This window comes from Bactrocera dorsalis, chromosome 2 (assembly GCF_023373825.1).
Source record: "Bactrocera dorsalis isolate Fly_Bdor chromosome 2, ASM2337382v1, whole genome shotgun sequence".
NCBI lineage: Eukaryota > Metazoa > Arthropoda > Insecta > Diptera > Tephritidae > Bactrocera > Bactrocera dorsalis.
The window spans coordinates 10,323,968-10,345,337 of NC_064304.1; the positions used below are offsets into that span (position 1 = coordinate 10,323,968).

Sequence of the window (21,370 nt, forward strand, 5' to 3'; positions counted from 1 at the left end):
ATATTGCAGCTATTTACGCTAACTTTATCCGGCGGTCCCAATCCTGGCTCGTTTAGCGACAGTTACGTTAGTGGTTACATCGTGGTACGCCAGGACGTTCTCATTATTTGTTGCTTCACATTCCGGCCAAAATTTTTTGATGGATGTTCTAACGTCACATACACGCCTCATCTTTGATTTGAAGCGGCAAATAGAAATTATTGACCGATATTCAATTTTTTCCCTGGGGAAATCAAAATTCATGAGGATGCAACTAAACCACCGAACATCTAAACACAGAAAACAATGAGTCATCACCTGGATGTTTTGAGCGGCTTCGTACGTTGGTTTTTTCAGTTTCGGGTGTCTCGGTTTTCCCCGTCATTTTCATAATTTGTTGACATTTTCACTATTCACTTATAAACCCATGTCTTATCGGCTGTCTATAATAGTTTCTTCGGAATAGAATGTCAACATTTTCAATTATTAACTTTAATTAGTTCAATTTTTTTATTCAAGGGCTGTAGCATTATCAACTCTTCCTTATTAGAAAGTCAATAGCTATTAAAATGTCTGTTGAATACATTGATCAATTTGATCATCAGGAAATTTAATGGGATTTAACAATTAACATAATGATATCTGAAGTTCAGAACCATCTTTCTGGTAGATTTGTTATTTCTACAAGTACTTGACAGAGCATAAATCGCGAAATATAGGCTCCTTCATAATAAAATATTGCAGTCGTTTACGCTTTTATTCAACAACCTTGCATTATTTCTTCGAAATCACCTTTAGTTTTGCCGTTAGTTACCTTTAATCTCTCTGGAATTACTACGCTGATTTTTCAGCTCGCCAAAAACCAACACAATTATCAGGGAATATAAAAACACTAGGCCTTTTAATGACTCCGTTCAAAGTCCTTTACTTTTCTAATGAGATTTGCCGTTAATTGAAAAATCTTACTTACTATATATACATATAAATAAAGTATAATTATTCAAATAATAAACAAGATTGTATGTAAAGCACGATTTCCACAGAAACTTACAATTGCACCTAGGAAATTCACCACGAGTATAATAAATAGTAATTGTATGCAAAAATAAAAATTACGCGATGCTATTTCATACAAACTGTTTGTAAATATTTGAAATCATCATCATCAGAATGAGTCGACGCTTTTGCACGTGATTGCACGTTTTTCATTTTTTTTTTCTTTCGCTCACTATTGCAACAAAAAACACCGAGAGCGCGCATAGAACAAAATTGAGTATGAGCGAATGACTGCCACAAACGTGAGGGGTAAAGGAGGTGGCATATAAAAATAGACACGATGCGGCCGTAGACGTTTCGTCAACGCGCTGAGATGAGCATGAGAGCTGGAGATGAGTTTGGGCAAGACCAGTGAGCAACCTATGCTCTTTGGCTATAGTGAGGCGGCATGATAAATTGTTTCAGGAGCGAGGGAGCGCTGCACGTTCAATTAGAAAGTCAGCAATGTGGATGTGGTGGGGCTAACAGCGGCCTCAGCACATTCTCACACGAAGCTGTAAATATGTTTGTGTATTCGTATGTGCTGGCAACTCCCACTTTTTCGCATGCAAACAATGTTTACATACTATCAGCTGGAGCCGTTGTCTGTCAGCGCGGCCGTCGTCGTGTCGTCAGCACGTTAGCTGCATAGTATAATAATCAGAATGATATTTCCGTCACTAAGTGTGCGCGGGGATTTACATTATTTACTCGCCACGATAATATCTTCTGTGCCGCACACCCACATACTCGTAACGATGCGTCGCGTTGCTGACAGTCAGTCAGTCAGTGCTGCTGTCCACCCTCTCCAACGGCGCCGCAGCTTGTCACCTAAGCCCGCGCCACTTTTGTGGTTATCTCGTGATTATTGCATATCAAAGTGGTGCGCTTGTATGTGTGTGTGTGTTTAAATTAAGCTGCCTGACTGCCGAAATGGCTAAGTGACGCGCACCGTTATGTTTGTACTTATTGCTTCATTATGTGTGTATAACACATGCCTAAGCACATAAATAATATATGAGCACATGAAAATTTAAATAAATGTCATTTTAATTTTTTGTATGTTTGTCAAGTTTAGATTTTTTGTTGTTCTTTTTCACGAAATGGGGGCTGGTGTGGAAATATAAAACATTCTAAATTATTAATTTCAATTTGGCTTCAGTTCTCGGTGTTCCTTTCAAGCGCACACACACGCGAACACAGAGTGTAACCCAGCAAGCCACAGCATGATGATTTTTATTTTTTGATATTTATTGTGCAATATTCAAGTGGTTATTATTGCATTACGAACAAAAAATTCGAGTAAAGCAATTAATTATTGATATAAATTATATAAATCTAAAAAAAAATATATTTCGTACATTTTAAAATAAAAAAATACTTTTTTAGTGTTCAAACAGGTTTAACTCGATTTTTAGCAAAACTACGACTGCTATAGAAGAAAGTTGTGTGACAATGTTGTAGTTAACGAAAAGTTCTATAATATATGCAGATTGACTTTTTTTACATAACCTCAAAATATATGTCAAAATATCAAATAATCGCGCGTTTAAGTTTTTATTTAAATTTTACAAAAGAAATATTTTCTCATAATTTGGTGTAAACTTATGTTGGAAACACACGGTAAATTTTTATTTAAAACACTTAGAAAGAAACTTTATTTCAATTTAAACCCGAAAACCCTATTTGTTTCATTCAAAAATGCTCCCTTCAATTTTTAATTTTTTTTCAAAAACTCGGTAGGCCTTAGTTTATGAAAATCACTGCTTTCTGATGGTATAAAAAAGACATAGATGGTAAATTTTCTCGGAAAATGCCAAAATAGACCCCACTATACACCAGCTTCTATGAAATAATATATAAATGAAATAAAGAAACTTAGATTTGAAAAAAATAAAGAAAATGTTGACATATAAGTATTGGGTAGTCGAAAAAGTCTTTTCGTATTTTGTCAAAAGATGTCGTTGCAGTCGTATATCTCCGGTGCTGCTAATCACATTGTGTCATGCCATATAATGTTGGAAAAGTTAGATTTTAAGCTTCATTTAATCAAAAACAAAAGAAAATGAATTAAAATTTGTTTAGAAATACGAAAAGACTTTTTCGACTACTTATACGATTTCCAGCATATTAATACTCCACCAAATTGCTCACTGTGCATTTTTCACTCTTCATTGGCCACATAAACACCTAACCGAATAAGCTACTACAAACGAACAAGCATTTACATACATACATACATGAGCATCCAACGAGCGTTGCGCTCGTCTTTTGGCAGAAGTGTTAAATGCTGAATACTTTGTGTTGGCGTTGAGCGGTGGCAACAGTTGGCATTGGTGGGGCATCACCGCCATCGCCACCTATCATTTGTATACTGGCCGCAATGATTGCTGCCGCATTTACGCGCTCAACACACTGTGCCATAGACTACATGCAGATACATACGCAAATGCCACAGCACAGACATATGTACATATACATATGTATGTACATATGTGTGTTTATGAAGTCTTGCATTAGCTGATTTATCTAGTCGTCTGCTCTTTTGCTGTGTAAATTACGTCAAATGTGCTACATACACACACACTTGCATATTTCTACTATTTTTGTATTTTTTTTTTTGGTTTTATTCACAAATTTTTTGTTTATTTATAAATCATGCGTTAATGCTATGTTTTGGGTTATGATGGTTATGACATAAAAATGTGCATACGAGAAGATGTACATATGTGTGTATATAGATTATACATATGTATGTTTGCCTATATGTGTGTATTGCTTGGAAATTTTATAAATGATAATTATTGCATCTATTTCTGGCACAGTTATAAGTACTTAATTCTTAAATATTACGTATGCTAATATATAGTATTTAAAATATTTAAATATGTACATTTGTATGTAAGTAAACACTCGCCAAAAATTATTTTTACTTATATACCGCTTTATTTATATACATACATATTATTTGCATAATATTTGGAAGTGAACTTTGCTCGTTGAATAATATTTTTCTTTCAGTACTGACTGATTGTCTGATGTGCTAAATAAGATAGCTAGTCTTATTATTATTTTTTTAGACTTAAGCTGAAAGGCTTAAAACAATAAGCACTACTGACTAAAGGTATGTGTTTCTGGTTGAGTTGAATATCTGTGAAATTTGGATCCAAAAAAATTTGGTTAATTTTTGAAAAAAAAAGAAACTATTTTATTGAAACCCAAACGAAGGATAAAATAGCAAACAGTAAAGGAGACATAATTTGCCGGTATCTGCTGATAAGTAGCTGCATGTAAAGAAAACTTCTCAAAAACCAGTTCGGAAAGGACGGGATGAATTTCTAAAAGTTGTCTCGATTTACTGACAAACTACGAGTTCTATGGAGAAATGTTATACGGCAGTGTATATGTAAATATGAATGGTCTTTACTCTGCTTTAACATTCGTTATTGCTTTTTGATTTCTTGCTATCTCTTAAAAAAAAGTTTCAATAACGCTGTTAAAAAAAATATTTTATCACAATTAGTTTTTTGGCTACAAAATTCGTAACTTTATCAGCGCTTTTACACATTCCTTCGGCATTTCTATGTCACCATAATTCAAGATTGTGGCAATTTTCTTATCAAAGCAAAAGCATTTGATTTATAATGCAATTATAATGCATTAAAATGTAATTGGTTGCTGTTGTTTGAACAAAGCCAAGGCTGCATTAAATCAACTGTTATACACATTCATACAAATTGATACAAGAAATGTTGATTTATGTAAGATTGTAAAAAAAATATTTTCTTTGGCATAAACTGAAGATAATATCAACTGAACTCAATATGCATTTTTATCAACTTTGTCGCAAGTTTAAGAGACCAATTTTGGCCAATTCAATAAGCTTTCAACTTTTGCTCAACATTGAGAACCCCCTAGTGCTATTAAGACTCTGTTTGTGTTAAATGCATGGGCTCAGGTGAGAGATACAGTAGTATATTTTAATATTGTAACCATTACTGTTACAATCAAAGAATGAAGGATATAAACAGCATGCCAACAACACTGAAGATCGCATAATGTTCTAACTTAAAGCTATTCATATAAATATACCATTATTTCGTGTTTTAAGAACTCTACAGTTCGGAGAGCAAAGGCGTAAAATTAGAATTGCTAATTTTTAGAAAAAAAACTAATTTGTGACAAGAATTTTTTGGCTCCAAGTTAGAAAAGTGTAATAAACACATATTTACTTTACCCTTCTTTAACGATTGAGAGAGAGAGAGACCCGGTAGATGCTTTATTCTTACTCCTCTTTACTGTGTTCTCTTGCATTCGGAAGACTTGACCTAACCAGCGCCGTTGCTAATGCAAATGACCATAAATCTTCCGCAAAGCCTTTCTCTCGAACACCCGCAAGGCCGATTCATCAGATGATGTCAGTGTCACGACACCATAAAGCAGTACGGGTATGATGACGGACTTGAAAAGTTTGGCCTTTGTTCGTCGCGTGAGGACTTTACTTTTCAATGGCCTACTCAGTCCAAAGTGACACATGTTGGCCAAAGTGGTTCTGCGTTTGATTTCAAGGCTCATGCTTCTGTGTAAGCAGCCACAGTAGTAGAGCTATACTTAATTTTTACTTTGCCACTTCGATATATTCGGTTTAAGTGTTCGGTGAAGTCTAATTGCATCGTCTGTTTACCAGAGGTGCTCGCTGAAACTATTCTCATACGAGAAAGCTTCGAAGACATAATCTCGAAAATTCGAAAATCGATTTATATATTCTGAAAATGATCAGTTTATAAAATGTTATGCTAGCATTGATATCTCGAATGATATAGAACTTCTCAGCGCTTTTGAGGCACATATGAGAGTAAAATATGGGAGAAAAAAGCTGGATGAAGCATTTAATGACGAAGTACCTTCAAAACTTGATACAAAGTTGAAATCTAAAGGTATATTATATGTAGAAATGGATATAGTTTTACAAAAGTTAACGGTATTTACCATATTTGGTGCTAAAACGGCAGAACAGCAATTAGTATTCACAACTACTTTATATGAAAGCATATGTATGTATATTCCACAGATATGTATATATGAATGTACATATACATACATATATCCAAACTAAGTATTTTAAAAATACGCAATCAAGTTCTGTTAACCATCAAAATGCCACTTCTTGTATACACAACTATTTAAATATCAATACATATATACAATTGCTCATGCATCAGTATCCACAAGCCGACGAGTAGCCAACAGAAAATTTGTCCGACTCAGCACATTTGTGACTTTGACCAAATTAACCAAACAAAACGGCACTGCAGCGCGCTTACCCAGCTTACTTAAAGCCCCCACCGTCCCTGGTATTTTCCTTACATTGTTTATTATAGGCATTGCTCTACATACAACGGCATGCAATTTAGCAGAGCTCAATGTGGCAACTGTTGCACTTATTTGTGTAAAGCATTGAAGGTTGCAACGAGTGCAAAAATTATGCTGTAACCAAGTGTCAGTGCAGTGAACCATCATTATATGTGCGTACATCTACACACACTCATGCACATGTATGTATGTATATGCAAGTCTTGAAGTGTGCCGTTTTGCATAGCAAAAGCATGACGTTGCAACGACGGCCGACACACACAAAGGTGTTGAAGAGTGAAGAAAGCGAAAGCAAGAAAACAAGCTAAACTGAAATTCTTGCGAGTGTAAGAGAAAATTACGTACACAGTCACATTTGCTTGTAGTCATTACTAAGCAACAATTCCATTTCATTGCTTTTGCTAATCTGTTGCTTGCTGGTGCTTGCAAATGACGAAAACCTTTCCGCCCTTGACCTTATTCGCCGTGCAACAGATTGATGGCAAGTCAACAACAATTGACACATGTGGCGCAAACACACATTTCTTCCGCCGAAAGTGCGACGCATCCCAACATTCGCACAATGCCCGCAGCATAATGGTGATGATAATGGATATGCTGCTTGCTGTGCCTGATGTGATTATAGCGCATATACTTATTTATTATCTTTTATCGCTTGTGTGCGCTGAACTGTGACGATGTGTCAGGTTTTGAGATTAGAAGGCAGCAGACAATTTGATAAGTTCTTTTGCGCATTTTGTCCTTGTTTGAGATTTTTGGTTTTTTCCGAAATCAAATGCGAGCTCCATAGCACTCCTCTTTGGAGAAATGAGCCTCATCGCTGAACAAAGTTTGCTCGAAAACGACGGATATTCTTGGAACTTTTCAAAAGCCTATAGAAAGAAGCGATATCATTTAGGAAGGTCGAGTGGCAGCTCTTGCACAAGCTGTATGTTTTAAATTTAAGATTTCAAGTCGTTCCATACGTCAGTCCGAGCTGCTGCGATCGGTACCGCATCGATTCTCCACGGTTTTTGTGTACACTCTCAGCTACGGTTGCTATATTTTCTACTTGATGTGGTCTATTCGGTCAAATATTATCCACTAATGAATACTGGGTCTCAAGATGAGAGACGGTGGTGCGAATAGGACGCTCAGAAAGCCGATTATGTTGATCATAAGTTGAGGGATGTACGCGAAACATATTCTTTACAGAACGTAAATTTTCATAATAAAGTTGAACGATTTGTAAAAGTTTTTCAGGCGTAAGTCTTTCCCTTATGAAATTCAAAACAATACTGAAGAAAAATAACAGAAACGACGACTCACGCGTAATCAGTCAAAAGAATACTTTTGAAAAAAAATGCATATACTTGGATAACCCGTTATATGTTTATACTATAATTAAAACTTTTTTTTCTATTTTCTTTATATATGTATACTTCCAAAATATGTCTTCAGTTATATATCTTCCTTATCTATTACCTCAGGGTCTAATGTAAGAAGCTTGAGAGATTTACTCACTTACTTACTTTCGAAATACAACGTCATATTTTCCGAACCTTTGTTACCTTGTTCATATCTAATATATAGCAATGTATTTGCAAATGTATATTACAGTTATATTTATATTTTTTGATATTTGAACATCTCTGCACTGTCCTATACTATAATTGTGGCATGAATAAAAAATCACAATAATCATGGTGGAAACTTTAAATAAACAAGCACAAAACTATAAAAAACGCGTTTACCGTCAGAACTCGAGACTTATCAATACCTGCATACACTAAAGGTCTAAGGTACACTTTTATCAAAATAAAATAAATATTAAGATAATAAAATAGTGTTCCTCCAATGGAAATACCAACTACACGCCCAGCAGGTATGTTTGTTTAGCAAAACGTAGCTAAATGCAGGTGCTTAGAGATGTATATGTACGCAGCAGGGCCTAATCAAATTGGGTTTATCTGCTCATTGCGACACTCAGCGCCTGGAAATTTTAAATCGATTCAATGGAATTTTCTGCTTATTAACGCTTACTATGATTTCTTCACTTTATGGACTGGCCGATGTCGGCTCGTTATCATTGTTGTGACTCTAATAATACTTATGATTAAAATTTTCATTAAATCCAATCAAAAACTGTTGCTTGCATACATATACTTAAAGTCTGTTAGTTTATTCTCCAATTTTTTTATGCTCTTTTTATTCTCAAAAATACCAAATTTTACCCAAAACAAGTCTAAATGCAAAATATGCACTTTATGTTGAATTTTGGTCATAAAAATCTGTTCAGCCTTTAATTCAATTAAGTCTGAAACGTTTATACCAGATTATCGCTTCGATTATCAATTAGATTTATGGCGTGAAATTGGCCGTAAAAAATAATTATTATTATTCCGCAACGCAGGTGGTCGCTAAACAAATGGCAGCAACACACCGTTAACGGTGGTGAGCAAACATTTCGGTTAGGTGTGCTTGCTGAAAGTATGGGCTCAATTAAAAGTTGATGAGCAAAAAATATGCACAATTAAAAAGTTCACAAATGACATGTGATGACAAGAAATTTAATAAAAATAAAATAATTGAATTAGATATTAAAATAAAATTTAATTTCTGACGATTTAAATAGCCAGTTTTTTATTAGTTTCCAAATTTTGTCGCCTTAATTATTTTTGCAACCAGAATATGTAAAATTTGTAATATTTTCTACACTCAGAAAACTTGTTTGCATTTTTTGATTTGTACTTAGTCTTTAATTGCTCTGTTGTCAACTGTTAGCTCTGATTGGTTTATAACTTTTGCATTGAACCAAGCATTTAATTTTTACCAAAATCCCGCATATTCAACAATTTTATTGTCACCTTTTTATACTTCCCCACTTTTTTAGAAGATAAAACACAGAAACTTCAAATCGATGGATGACTTGCTCGAGCATTTCGAATGGCATGCCTGATATTTTGCTCCAAGGCCTGATTCGAAGTTAGATTGTCCGCATAAACGTTAGACTTTACATATCTTCACAGGAAAAAGTCTAATGGTGTAATATCACACGATCCCAGTGGCCAATCGACAGGCCCAAAACGTGAAATTATCTGCTCAATTTGCTGATTTACTTACCCAATGAGCCAGAAATGTACCTCACCGCTGAACAACATTTGACTCGAAAACTTCAGATCTTCTTGGAACTTTTCAAGAATAAGCGGATTCAGGACTCAATAAGGAAGTTCCTTGCAGGAACTTGAGTCAGTTTGTATGGCAGCTGTATGCTATATTATCCAATATCGGTGATTAAAACACAATAGTTCCTTGGAAAGAAAATGGCGTATACAAAATTGTATATATAACAACTGGTGCCAAATAGGCTGCGGTGTATGGATAGGGATATCCTCCGAGAGAGATTCGTTTCGGTCTACCAAACTCAGCTAGCATCTTCCAGGCAAGAGTACTAGATATAGAGAGCCTGTAGAGGAGGCCTAGCCTTGTCGACGCCAAAGACCATTCACAGCTTAGTAAGCAAATGTAGGAAGGTAGGTCAACTCAACTTGTCCACTTGGGTACTGGGTCACACCAACGAAAAAACAGACGAGTTGACTAAGTTAGAAGCCTCTCTCGACGAATCCATGGCAGAAAAGGAAGCTTTATAAACAATGTGAACAAATAGCTCCAAATATATAGAATTCCACAGGCAAATGCGGGATAGCGAAACAGATATGGTCAAATCATGACAAGACAAAATCTAAGGATTAATTACATATACCATTCTTTCTCTATGAGTTCCCAGTTTTATCACAAAACAGACATCGTATGGGATCTATCAGATACCAAATCTTGAATGTCTACTTGTATTAACAGAAAGCATAATGAAGAGAAGTAGTTTCATTGAAGAACCCAATGACTTGAACACAAGAATAAAACATATATAAGGTCTTATCGTATCGAAATGGTGCTAATAGAGTCCAAAGGGGAGCATTCTTACCTTTTTAGCTACCTTCTGTGTGCTACAAACTTTGTGGCAAACTTAATACGGCTCGTTTAGAGTATACATATTAACAAATTAATTTTTAAGTTGAACTGACTCATTGTCAACTGCAAATTGTTTATGAATTGTTATATGTTCCCCTTGAACTGCTACTGCCACTATTTTCCGAACCTTAGCGGAGATTAGATAACTTTCGATAAATGAGCCGTCGATTAAAGTCCACTTGTGCCTACCAACATTCTTTGACTATATATATTGTGAGAAAAAAGTACCCCAAAATTGAAATTTAAATTATTATTTCAAAGAAATGAGCGCGGTCTGTCAACCAGTTTGTTTGCAGCAGCGGCTTAAGTCGGTACATCTCAGAAGTGCGTAGCGATTTTTACGATGGATAGAAAGAATTCGCCTAAAATTTTGTATTTCTAACCAAATTTCGTGTGCGAAATCATGACAAATGTTGGAAAAGACTTCCGGTGATTCAGTTCTATCAAAAACACAAGCCTACTAGTGGTATAAAGCCTTCAAAGACGGTCGAGGTATCGTTGAAAACATGTCTCGTTCTGGACGACCTTCGACCTCTTCAACTGATGAAAATATGTATTAAAAAATTAAGGATATGGTGCTTGAAAATCATCAGGCTAGTGTTAGAGAAATAGCAAGAGAGATCGACATCTCTCATGAGTCCGTTGGAATGATTTTCCAGGTACCTTTTAGTCACAATATATTAAACACACATTACTCAGAGAATTCGCCTATCAATATACACATGTTTTTTTGCTGTTCTTTGTCGCATTCTAACATGTAAAAAACATGAATGGTATTGGTAACTCCGAACCGCCCTTTTTCACTCCAACACCGAACCCCGGGGACATTTTTTTATCGCGTGAGCTATTTGATTTATTTGCACCTCCATTGAAAAGGTATGGCTTGCCAGGTGGCCATTGTAGGTCTACTATCTAGTACTCATATATGTATGTGTATATTTATTAGTATTTCCTGTATCAGAAAAAAAATACAAATATTATCATATAAATATACAATGACAGTAGTTAATTTGTCTGGTTTTACACTCAATTAAATAATTATTGACAATTTACCAATTTGCAGATAACACCAAACAATCAACGTAACCGGCAACAACCCACGACACAAAGAACAACACAAACAAGCATATTTACAACAAGCTATAGCATTATTATATATGTAAAGCAACAACAACAGGAACAAAGAAAAAACTGTAAAAACTAAAGTACCGTATACCGTATAAAAATCGAACGGCGAAAGTCAACGTGCAACAAGCAAGCTTGAAAGCCCAGCCCAGCCCAGCTGCAAGCACCGTGGCAAGAATCAGTGAGAGAATCTGACTTGGCGTGTATAGCTTACAATAATTAACAACAACAACTGCAACAGGAGCAACAGCAACAGCAAACACTAGCAGCTCACGACGTACAAACCGGCACGGCATAGACAAATACTAGCACCGTTAGCACAATGGCCTTAATTATGAAATACATTGACAGTATGCAGAGATATATGGACTCATATGGCGGTAAGTACCTCGTGAACAGTTAGTCTTTCAGTGTGTATGTGGTGCTGTGTGTGTTTGTGTAAAGGACTCGGCAGCGCTTAATTGATAACTACATGTAATAATATGTAATACAAAGGGTGGAGGGTAGATTAGCGTAGATAGAAATCCCTGTGGTCGGTGATTTCTTTTTGCTTTATAAAGGGATTTCGTATAAAAAATTGTCATAGAAAAAATTGATTTAATGAAATTTCCTGAATTTTTAAAACATTGTTTTAATATATTACTAACAATGAATGAACGCTGCTATTATGAAAACTTGAATGGTGTAATAACGGGTTTTTCATTAAGAGTGATACAAAAGTTTTTTTTTTTTTTTAATAAAACAAAAGCGGTTCGGGACATTAAAGAAATTCGTTATTCCTGTGAAAGTAGATTCGATGCCATTATGTATGGAACTCGATTTTTTTTGAATGGCTACCACGGTCTCGCTTGCAGAAGTCCAGACGCTGAACTCAATTTTCGATCGGCCGATACTGCTGTAATTTCACGTTCGACATTCGTACGAAATTCATCAATCGTTACCAGCTTGTTAGCACAGACATAAAATTCAGTATCCCCACAGGAGATACCTGTAGTCTAACGGCTGGTCCATTTCGTGCGATAACACGTTCACTAAACTTGTTTTTCAATAAATCGATTGTGACATCCTCCAATTCGGGCCAAAAATATTCGGTTATTATTGAGCGGTAGCGATTCCCATTCACAGTACCGTGCTGGTCTTGATCATCACGGAAGAAGTACGGCCCAATGACGCCGTAGGCCCATAAACCGCATCAAACCGTAGTTTTTTCGGGATGCAATGGTGATTCATGGTTCATTCACATTTTGCACGGTACTGTGGATTTAAATGTTTCTACTAACGCCCATAAATTGGACGTATCGCTTTTAAAGTTGAGGCCACTGAACCCAGTTTCGGTATTAAACTTTAATAATTTCGACTAGTTATTAGTTTATATATCTTTCAAAGATGAAATGGCAGATCTTAGTGAAGAGAAATATCATACAAATATATAAAAATATATGCAATTGCCGAAGCTGTAAAACAATGAAAAGTAATGAAATGCCGCCTTAAGGGGTTTCATGGGTCCTCACGTTTCCTTCAAAAGATATAATGAAATATTCAAAACCCAGCCGTTACGTCGTCATTTCAGACAGTCCGCCGGGAAAAAGGTGCATCTTTAAAAAAATACTTATTTTAAACTGAACCTCTAAAACTATTACTCGAATCTAACAATATTCACAATATTCTATAAATGTTATAGAATTAGATAAGGCAATATAATTTTTTTCCAAACCGTGAAACCCATGTAATCTATTAAGCCTTGATTGCTCCGCTTCCTTTGTCCGATGATATTCTTCAAAGTGATTTCATTTAACTCTATTAAGTTTGTGTTTTCAAAATATTTTTGGAGAATGTTAGCGAATTGTATATATAATTTCTGTAGATAAAAATCGAGTAGTTTGGAGTAACGAAGAAACAACTGTCATAGAACTGCACTCGACACTTACTGTCCATCTGTCTGCATACGAGTGTACGCGAAGTAGTCGCTCTGTTAATGAGTTATCGATCTAAAGTTTTAGACACATCTTATTATATATGGTATATAGTATACCGGGTTTTTCGGTAGGGAAGATATGACTTCCAAATGTCGTTTGACAATATTAAATATGATATCACCTGTGATTTTTTTTATTATATTCAGTAATATATACAATTTCATCAGGAAAATATTTGCGCAAGAACAAGGATTATAGATTCAATTTTATTATCAAAAAAAAAAAACGTTCCACAACGAACTCTGCAATTTGTCGATTCCAAGACGTTCTGAAGAATTTGGACTGTCTCATAGCACAACTTAACGGATTTTCAGAAAGGATTTGAGCTTGCATCAATATAAAATTGTTCTCACTCATGAACTAAAGACATTAGACGACCGTCCAGATTTTGCTATGGAGCAACTTGAAAACCATAGCGATTTTTTTACGAAAATCACCTTCTCCGATGGGACCCACTTTCATCTAAGTAGTGCGGTAAATAAAAATCTGTTGATTCTGTTCCGAAAAAAATTCACAAATTATCCATGAACAACCATTGCATTCACTTAAATTGACGGTTTTGGTGTGGTTTTTAGTCTGATGGAAGCTGGTGACACCGTTACTGTCAACGGAGATCGGTATAGTTCGATGATTACCAACTTTTTATGGGCACAATTGGATAAAGATGATCTTGACAAAATCTAGTTCCAAAAACACCTGGCTACGTGCCACACAGCAAGTGCAACAACAAAATTATTGCAAGAAAAGTTTGAACATTCGATTATTCCAAGAAATTTTGATTTAAAACTATTAGACTATTTCTCATGGGGTTATTTCTGAGATATGGATCTGAATTTTTTTACACATCCTTTTCTCACCAAAGAAGCCATTTTCAGGAACTGCCGATTTTAGTCCACTATAGTATATAGCTGTAACTCTGTAACAACATTGCCAGGCTGAATAATGGACCTATTCAAAAGAATCGTCTAATACCTTTTCAATTTTGCAATCGGATAAGATGTTTCTTTATTCTAAAATAAGTGTTTAAACTGAAATAAATATGTATTGCTGATATGCTCATTTCTCCAATATGCCATTCATTGCGATAGCTTCATTATATCGAGCGCTTTATTACAAAAGAGCAACCAAATATTAGTAAAATGCCAAAAATCTAAAAAAAAAATATATAAATATTTAATGCTAAAAGGTAAATCACTACGTGACAACACACATACATTTGTATATGGAGAGACATTTAAGTATATATGTATGTCTGTCAAATCGCCGGCAGCTTATGAAGCAACACATGTTTGCCGTACCGTTGTGTGTATTTGTACATATGTAAGCAAGCTTCAAATATTCGGTGCGTTGATTACACTCATACTCAGCACAATTCCATATAATATATATTTGATTGCGCCGTCTTGTCAGTCTCAAAATTTGTCAACATGCGAATACGCGATCGTCGTGCGGCAATAACACTGTGTGTTACGTGTGTTTGACTGTAAGCCCATTAATCAAGCGGTTATCGTGGCAGCAAATCCATATTGAAGAGGCATGGCGACAAATATAACAAAAACCACACCCAGATTTGTGCAAAATCGCTAAAGTGCATAAATAGGCATTTGTGTGTGTGCGTAAGTTGGTTACGCATACGCCCTGGCACCCACAAGCATTAGTATGTAGCAAAGGCATGAAAAGAACTGTAAACTGTTTGTAAAACTCAACAATTGTCTGTCGTCTTATCAGTTTTGCAAGCAAATATTCAAAGCGCGTTATTTGCCTGCATATATACACATGTGTTTGTGTGTGTGTGTATGTGCGCTTACCAAATTTACGATTATGTAAGTTTAAGTTTTTTATATATAATATTTCAACATCTTTCTTGCTTTACACATTTCGCATTCAAAGCACCCGCCGATTCTGATCGTTTTGGATTTTTGACAAATGACAGCATTGTCAAATGGCGACAGCAGGGCATGTATTCATAATTGTGCTGTGCTTTGTTTGTTTTTGTGTGTCGGCTGCATTGACTTGTTGTGGCTGTTTATTGGTTTATTTTAGTCCATAATTCTCGGACTTTCCCGAAATGAAATTATGAAACTTAATTTTGCATATTCTGATCGCCAGTCTGAAAAAAATGTCCAAAAAAAAATATGAGAGTTTATTAGCTTAGGTTAGGTAGAAGAGGTTTAGGTTTAACAGCAGAGAGCTAGTGTTTAGTATAGCAGTAGAATATACTTAGTAACTTTTATTTTTCAGAAAATACAACGCCAACGTATACAATATTTAGGATTCCTGGTCTAAACTCGAATTATATTAAAGTTATGCTCAGTAACTTTGTTATCCTCATTCAACCTTCGAGTATAATAAGAAAAAATACTTTCTTCGCTTCGAAATTGGTTCCGATTCAACACGAAGTGTAACGAAGTCTCTCGTCATTTGATCTTTTAAACGCAGAGAGGATTTCTTGATACCGATTTGAAACGAACTGACGTGAAGTTCCTATCCAATCTAAATATGTCTAAAGCAGTAAGACCCTCTACTTTCATATTCTGCCATTGGCTAGTATATTATCAAAATTTAAGAGTCTGGCTAATAGTTCCAACAAATTTCATATACGCTGACCCAAAATATTTATCTTAAATATTCCATAACCATGCTCAGAGCTCTTGGGTTCCTCATTCAACCTCCGAGTATAATGGGAGAACAATACATTATCCAGAAAGTCTAAAGTAGCAGTTCCCTACTTAATTTCTTTCCAAAACCCAAAATAACAACTTGGAATATATGTTATCGAAACTCTCTACTCCAGCGGCACCTAGTGTTGTAATTTTCCTGTCACAGCGGTCTCTCTCTCTCTCTTCCCCACATACACATTTTTTTAGCATCAGGCAAACGAGATCAAAGCGTCGTTTATCGGTATTAAGTATTACCAAACATACATACATATCTACACACTCTGTCTATATCCGCTTGCGAGCTGATCTTCAGTGAAGCCCAAGTTTACATTTACCATATGTTTTGCATGCTCGTAACAGCCGCGCTTGTGTTACACATGTTTGCTAATGCGTATTCATGATGTGCCCGTGCCACCTATGGCCAACATTGAGCGAACCATGGGCTATTATTAATTACTACATATGTGCTAACTTTTTTTTTTAAGTAGTTTGTCAAACACAAATGGTTCCAAAAACAAAGCAAATTAACGAATTTGTAGATGGAGAAAAGAGAAAATTTTGTAAACTATTGGCCAACAAGAGAAAAATCAGACGCTTACGCCATTCAAGGTTAGTCCAATTAACACCCCAATAAAAAAAAATAAAATAAAATAAAAAAACCTAGTTCGAAGGCTGCAAAATGAATATGCAAACAGATATTTGGTGCCAAGTGTCAACGACTTACTTATCATTGACGAAAATTGTTACGAATTTACATTCGTAAAAATAAAACGTTTACGAGCTTGAAGTGAGCTTAAAGCTGGATATAAAATAATGGAGTTCAGCTTTGCACTTTATGCTGCCATTTAAATTTAAAGCACACTTTAGTAGTGATAAAGTTTAATATTAAATTTTAATTTGGCAATTAAATATATATTTTTGGAATTGCTTTAAGGCAGGTGTGAGTAGTATTTTTTATATTCCTAGGGTAGCTGTCAACTTTTTAAATTTTGCATTTTTGTGTGAATTGAGTTACTTATTTGTTTGAAATCGTACACCTTTCTAAGGGGAATGTAACCCTCTGAATGAAAAAATCGATGTTTTTGCATATATGTATATCGTATTTGAAAATATACTCAGAAAATATGAAGTTAATGCGGCAAATAGTTTCTTGGTAAGAGCGTGGTTTTAAAAAAAACTTTACTTGTAATGTTTTATCTTCTCACAGAAATGCTGCATTTATTCTGCCTTCAGTCAATTTTGAAAAAAAAAAAATTCTGAAGTGTAAATTTCGTCAAAAAAACTACCTTTTATAGGAAGCCGCCCATTTTGTCAAGAATAAAAAATTTAAGCCAAACATTTTTTTTATTTTATTTTTTTTTTTTTTAATTTTTTTTTTAATTTTTTTTTATAATTTTTTTTTTATTATAGTTTTTAAATAAAATTTGATTGCATTATTTTTTTTCTAATTTTTTTTTTAAATTTTTTTTATAATTTTTTTTATTATAGTTTTTAAACTGAATTTGATTGCAATAAAGTTACCTTCGGTTATTGTTTTCTTAAAATTTTGCAATATAATTTTTTTTAAGTCAACTTGTGCTGAGCCTCAAAAAAGCCTCAAAGTTAACTCGGCTGACTGTCAAATGGACTCCCGTGTAAAACGATGACATCATGTTTCATCTATTGTCACTTATCGACTGAAAAATTCGGTTCCATTACGATTGATTAGCTCCAAATACTACTCAGCATCATCAATTGGTTTCTGTTTTTGATGGATTGATAGCTCGCGAGGTATCCACGAATTCCGCGAAAAGATCTTGGCCTACATCCTTATAAGAATTGAAGTCGCTTGACCACCAGAATCGTCGTATATTCGTGAGCTGAGCAAAAACTTGAAAATGATATTGAAAAGTCATCTTCAGCGATGAGGCTCATTACTTGCTTCAGGGAGCAAACCACACGGCGGCGTCATTGGGTCGTACTTCTTCCATGAGGATCAAGACCGTCACGTTATTGTGTATGGGAATCGCTACCGCTCAATGATAACCGGACATTTTTATTTATTTTGGCCCGAATTGATTGATATGTACTTAGACAATAATTTCTTACAAGAACTTCCTTCCGATCGTTCACTTCGTATAGCCTCTATATACTTTAGTGATGTGATATGAAAAATTTCTTCGGAGATTGGACTCTTTCAAAATTTCGCGAAGGTATCTCGTCAAATGAAAAAGTCTTCCAGCACCTAACACTTGATTCCGATCAATCAGCTTGTATGGCAGCTATATGGTATAATGGTCCGATATCGACGGTTCCGACGAATGAGTGGCTTCTTGGAAAAAAAGGACGGACATGGCTAAATGAACCCAGCTCACCACGCTGAGCTTGAAAAAAACTTACAATGCAAAAAAACGTAGCAACACTTTTCATAAGTTTGCAGAAACAGGAGTTTGAAACAGAATTTTGAGTTTTGGTTATGAAATGGTTACATATTGGTTGTATCTTATTGGTGTTAAAAAAATGGTGGCTAACTTAATACACACTGTTCAGGCTATAAATATAATTTTGAGTGCCTTCAAATATGCACAAACTGATTTTACGGAAATTCAAGTGACTATCCGACATTTCGCGAACTCTTTTCATGCAGCTTACAAATGAAACTATTGAAATCTCCAGAATAAACTTTCAAATGAAAATGCTTGGAAAATTATATTTGTATTAATTTACTTAAAATGGGCTTCTAAAATGTTAACTGCATTCCGTCTTTAAAAAACGCTCTGTATCAGTTCCGCCTTTTTTTTTGGTTATAAGCTAAATATTACACAACCTGCTTTAGAAATACAACAAATACATATTTTTTAGATGTTTGTATATACATATATATATATATATTTTTCTGTGATTGTAAAGACGAAACTAACTTATGCCACTAGGCTTCACCTTTTTCCTAGTGCAATTGATTGAATTGAAATCAATGTCAACAGCATTACATTCAAATTATATGCGCTTTTGTTTGATCTGGTATGAAAGTTCTCGCATGATATGGTGCTTCGAAACTAAGCAACAACACCACATTTCCTCCTCAACTCAACATCCGCATTAAAGTTGTTTCGATCTTGTTTGTGTCATTTCAGATTCAAGGACGAAGGATTGGCCGATGATGTCATCACCATTCCCCACATTAGCAGTTTGCCTCACATATGTTTACTTAGTTAAGGTGAGTGCCACGATTTATGCTTCTATAACACATACTATTCATTATTTGATTTTTAATATTTACAATTAAACGCTAATAAATTTTATTTTCATTATTTAACATGTACTTTGTGTCTACGAATACACTCGTATGCCTAGTCATGCGCATAAACAACATGTGTGTTAGGCGTTAGAATGCCAGGAAGTTGCATATCATTGCGGTAACTTTATTAGCTCTTATTGTTGTTGTCTTCCGTGAAGTGTTTTTAACTTTTGCAACAGCGCATTATTTACAAGTGATTTACAACTGAGCAGAGTGGCAATTTTGTATAGTAAATTTTACAAACATATGTGTATGTATGTGTATTAGAACAGGTCGATTATTTTCTAAGAAACGCGTATGCGGGAAATATTCTTAGGGTTTACTCTGAACAACTGTGTGTTAGACGTACGAATCTTAAGACGGTTTCAAGCCAGCGGTTTTAAGGCGTAGTTTTTCTTTTAGAGAATAATAAAATTTGCCTACATTTCGGCGCGCAGCTAAAAACTCCAAATGGACGAAAATATTATCAAAAAAAATGAAAACGATAACTTCGGCAGCTCCGAAGCTCTAATATTCTTCACAGCAGCATTTCTTTTAGCAGAAAAGTGTATAAGAAGAGCTTCATCTTGAATTTTTAAAGTCACTTTGTATGGCAGCTATACGCTATAGCGAACCGATCTGAACAATTCCTTCGAAAATTGTAGCGATGCTTGAAATAATATTCTATGCTAAATTTTGTGACGATATCTTGTCAAATAAAAAAGTTTTCCATAAGAGGTCTTGAGTTGGATAGTTCAGTTTGTATGGCAGCTATGTTCTATAGTTATCCGATATAAAAAATTTCTTCAAAGATTATAGTGTTGCCTTAGGTGATAATCTACATCAAATTTCGTAAAGGTAGCTTTACAAATAAAAAAATTTCTCCTATTAAAACTTGATTTTCATCGGTCAGTATGTATAACAGCTATATAATTTAGTGACCCAATCTCAACAATTTCTTCAAAAATTACACTATTATCTTAAACAATAACCCATGTCAAGTTTCTCGTCAATTAAAAAAAATTTCATACAAAAATTGCATTTTGATCGGTCAGTTCGGATGACAGCTATATGCTATAGTGGCTCGATATTAGCGATTCCATCAAATGAGTAGCTTCTTGGGTCTTCTCAAGGATGTGTACAAAATTTCAGATCAATATTTAAAAAACTGAGTGACAAGTTTGCGCTTAAACAGACAGCCAGAGCAATATGGCTAAATCGACTCAGCCCCTCAAACCGATCATTTATGTGTATCTTTCCGCTATACAAACCTACATATTTATACAACTGTATACATACAATCAAATGACATAACTATAAACCAATAAATTGTTGTTTTTGCTACTGCATACATATATACAAATATACAATATGTAATTGGCTTATAAGCAAGATGCTTATCGCTTAAATTCAACTAATTGCCGGAATAAAGCGCTAATAGCTGCAACAACAACATATAACATACAACAAACATGCAAATACCTACGTATACACACATATATAAGCGATATATATGTATAATAAAAGCATGTAAATGTAAAAAAATCAACTGTCTGTGAATTTAGCGACCTTCCGCCACACCTGCTGTGTAACCAATAACTGTCTGACCACTGTCTCGTCTACATATTATTTGCCCCACTACATATGTATGCTATAACATACAAATTTACATACATACACTGTGAAAATAACCATTATCGGCAGTCACAGCCGCATTGCAATTTGTAGTTCATAGTACGCGAGTCTATATGTGCTTTACATATTTATATACATATGTATACATGTTATATAACATATTTGCTCGAAAACATTGAGCGACAATTAGAATAGTTGGATAATAACAAAACAGACATCTACAATAACAATTAGATATAGTTAGAAAATAGTTGCATGCTAATAGCTGTTGTATAACGGTATACGAAACCATTTAATAAATTGATTTTTCATTAGGTGTAATC

General features: G+C 34.8%; 1 protein-coding gene across 12 annotated transcripts in view; it reads left to right on the forward strand.

The window, feature by feature from the left end:
- LOC105223646 (elongation of very long chain fatty acids protein AAEL008004) overlaps positions 1-21,370 on the forward strand; it is a 118,127-nt gene that overhangs the window by 68,614 nt on the left and 28,143 nt on the right. For all 12 annotated transcript variants that reach the window (XM_049449059.1, XM_049449068.1, XM_011201408.4 and 9 more), the window contains 2 exons: positions 11,459-11,900; positions 19,270-19,352. In XM_049449059.1, coding sequence (XP_049305016.1) covers positions 11,843-11,900; positions 19,270-19,352 — 141 coding nt within the window. In that variant the 5' untranslated portion in view covers positions 11,459-11,842. The remainder of the gene's footprint in view (positions 1-11,458; positions 11,901-19,269; positions 19,353-21,370) is intronic.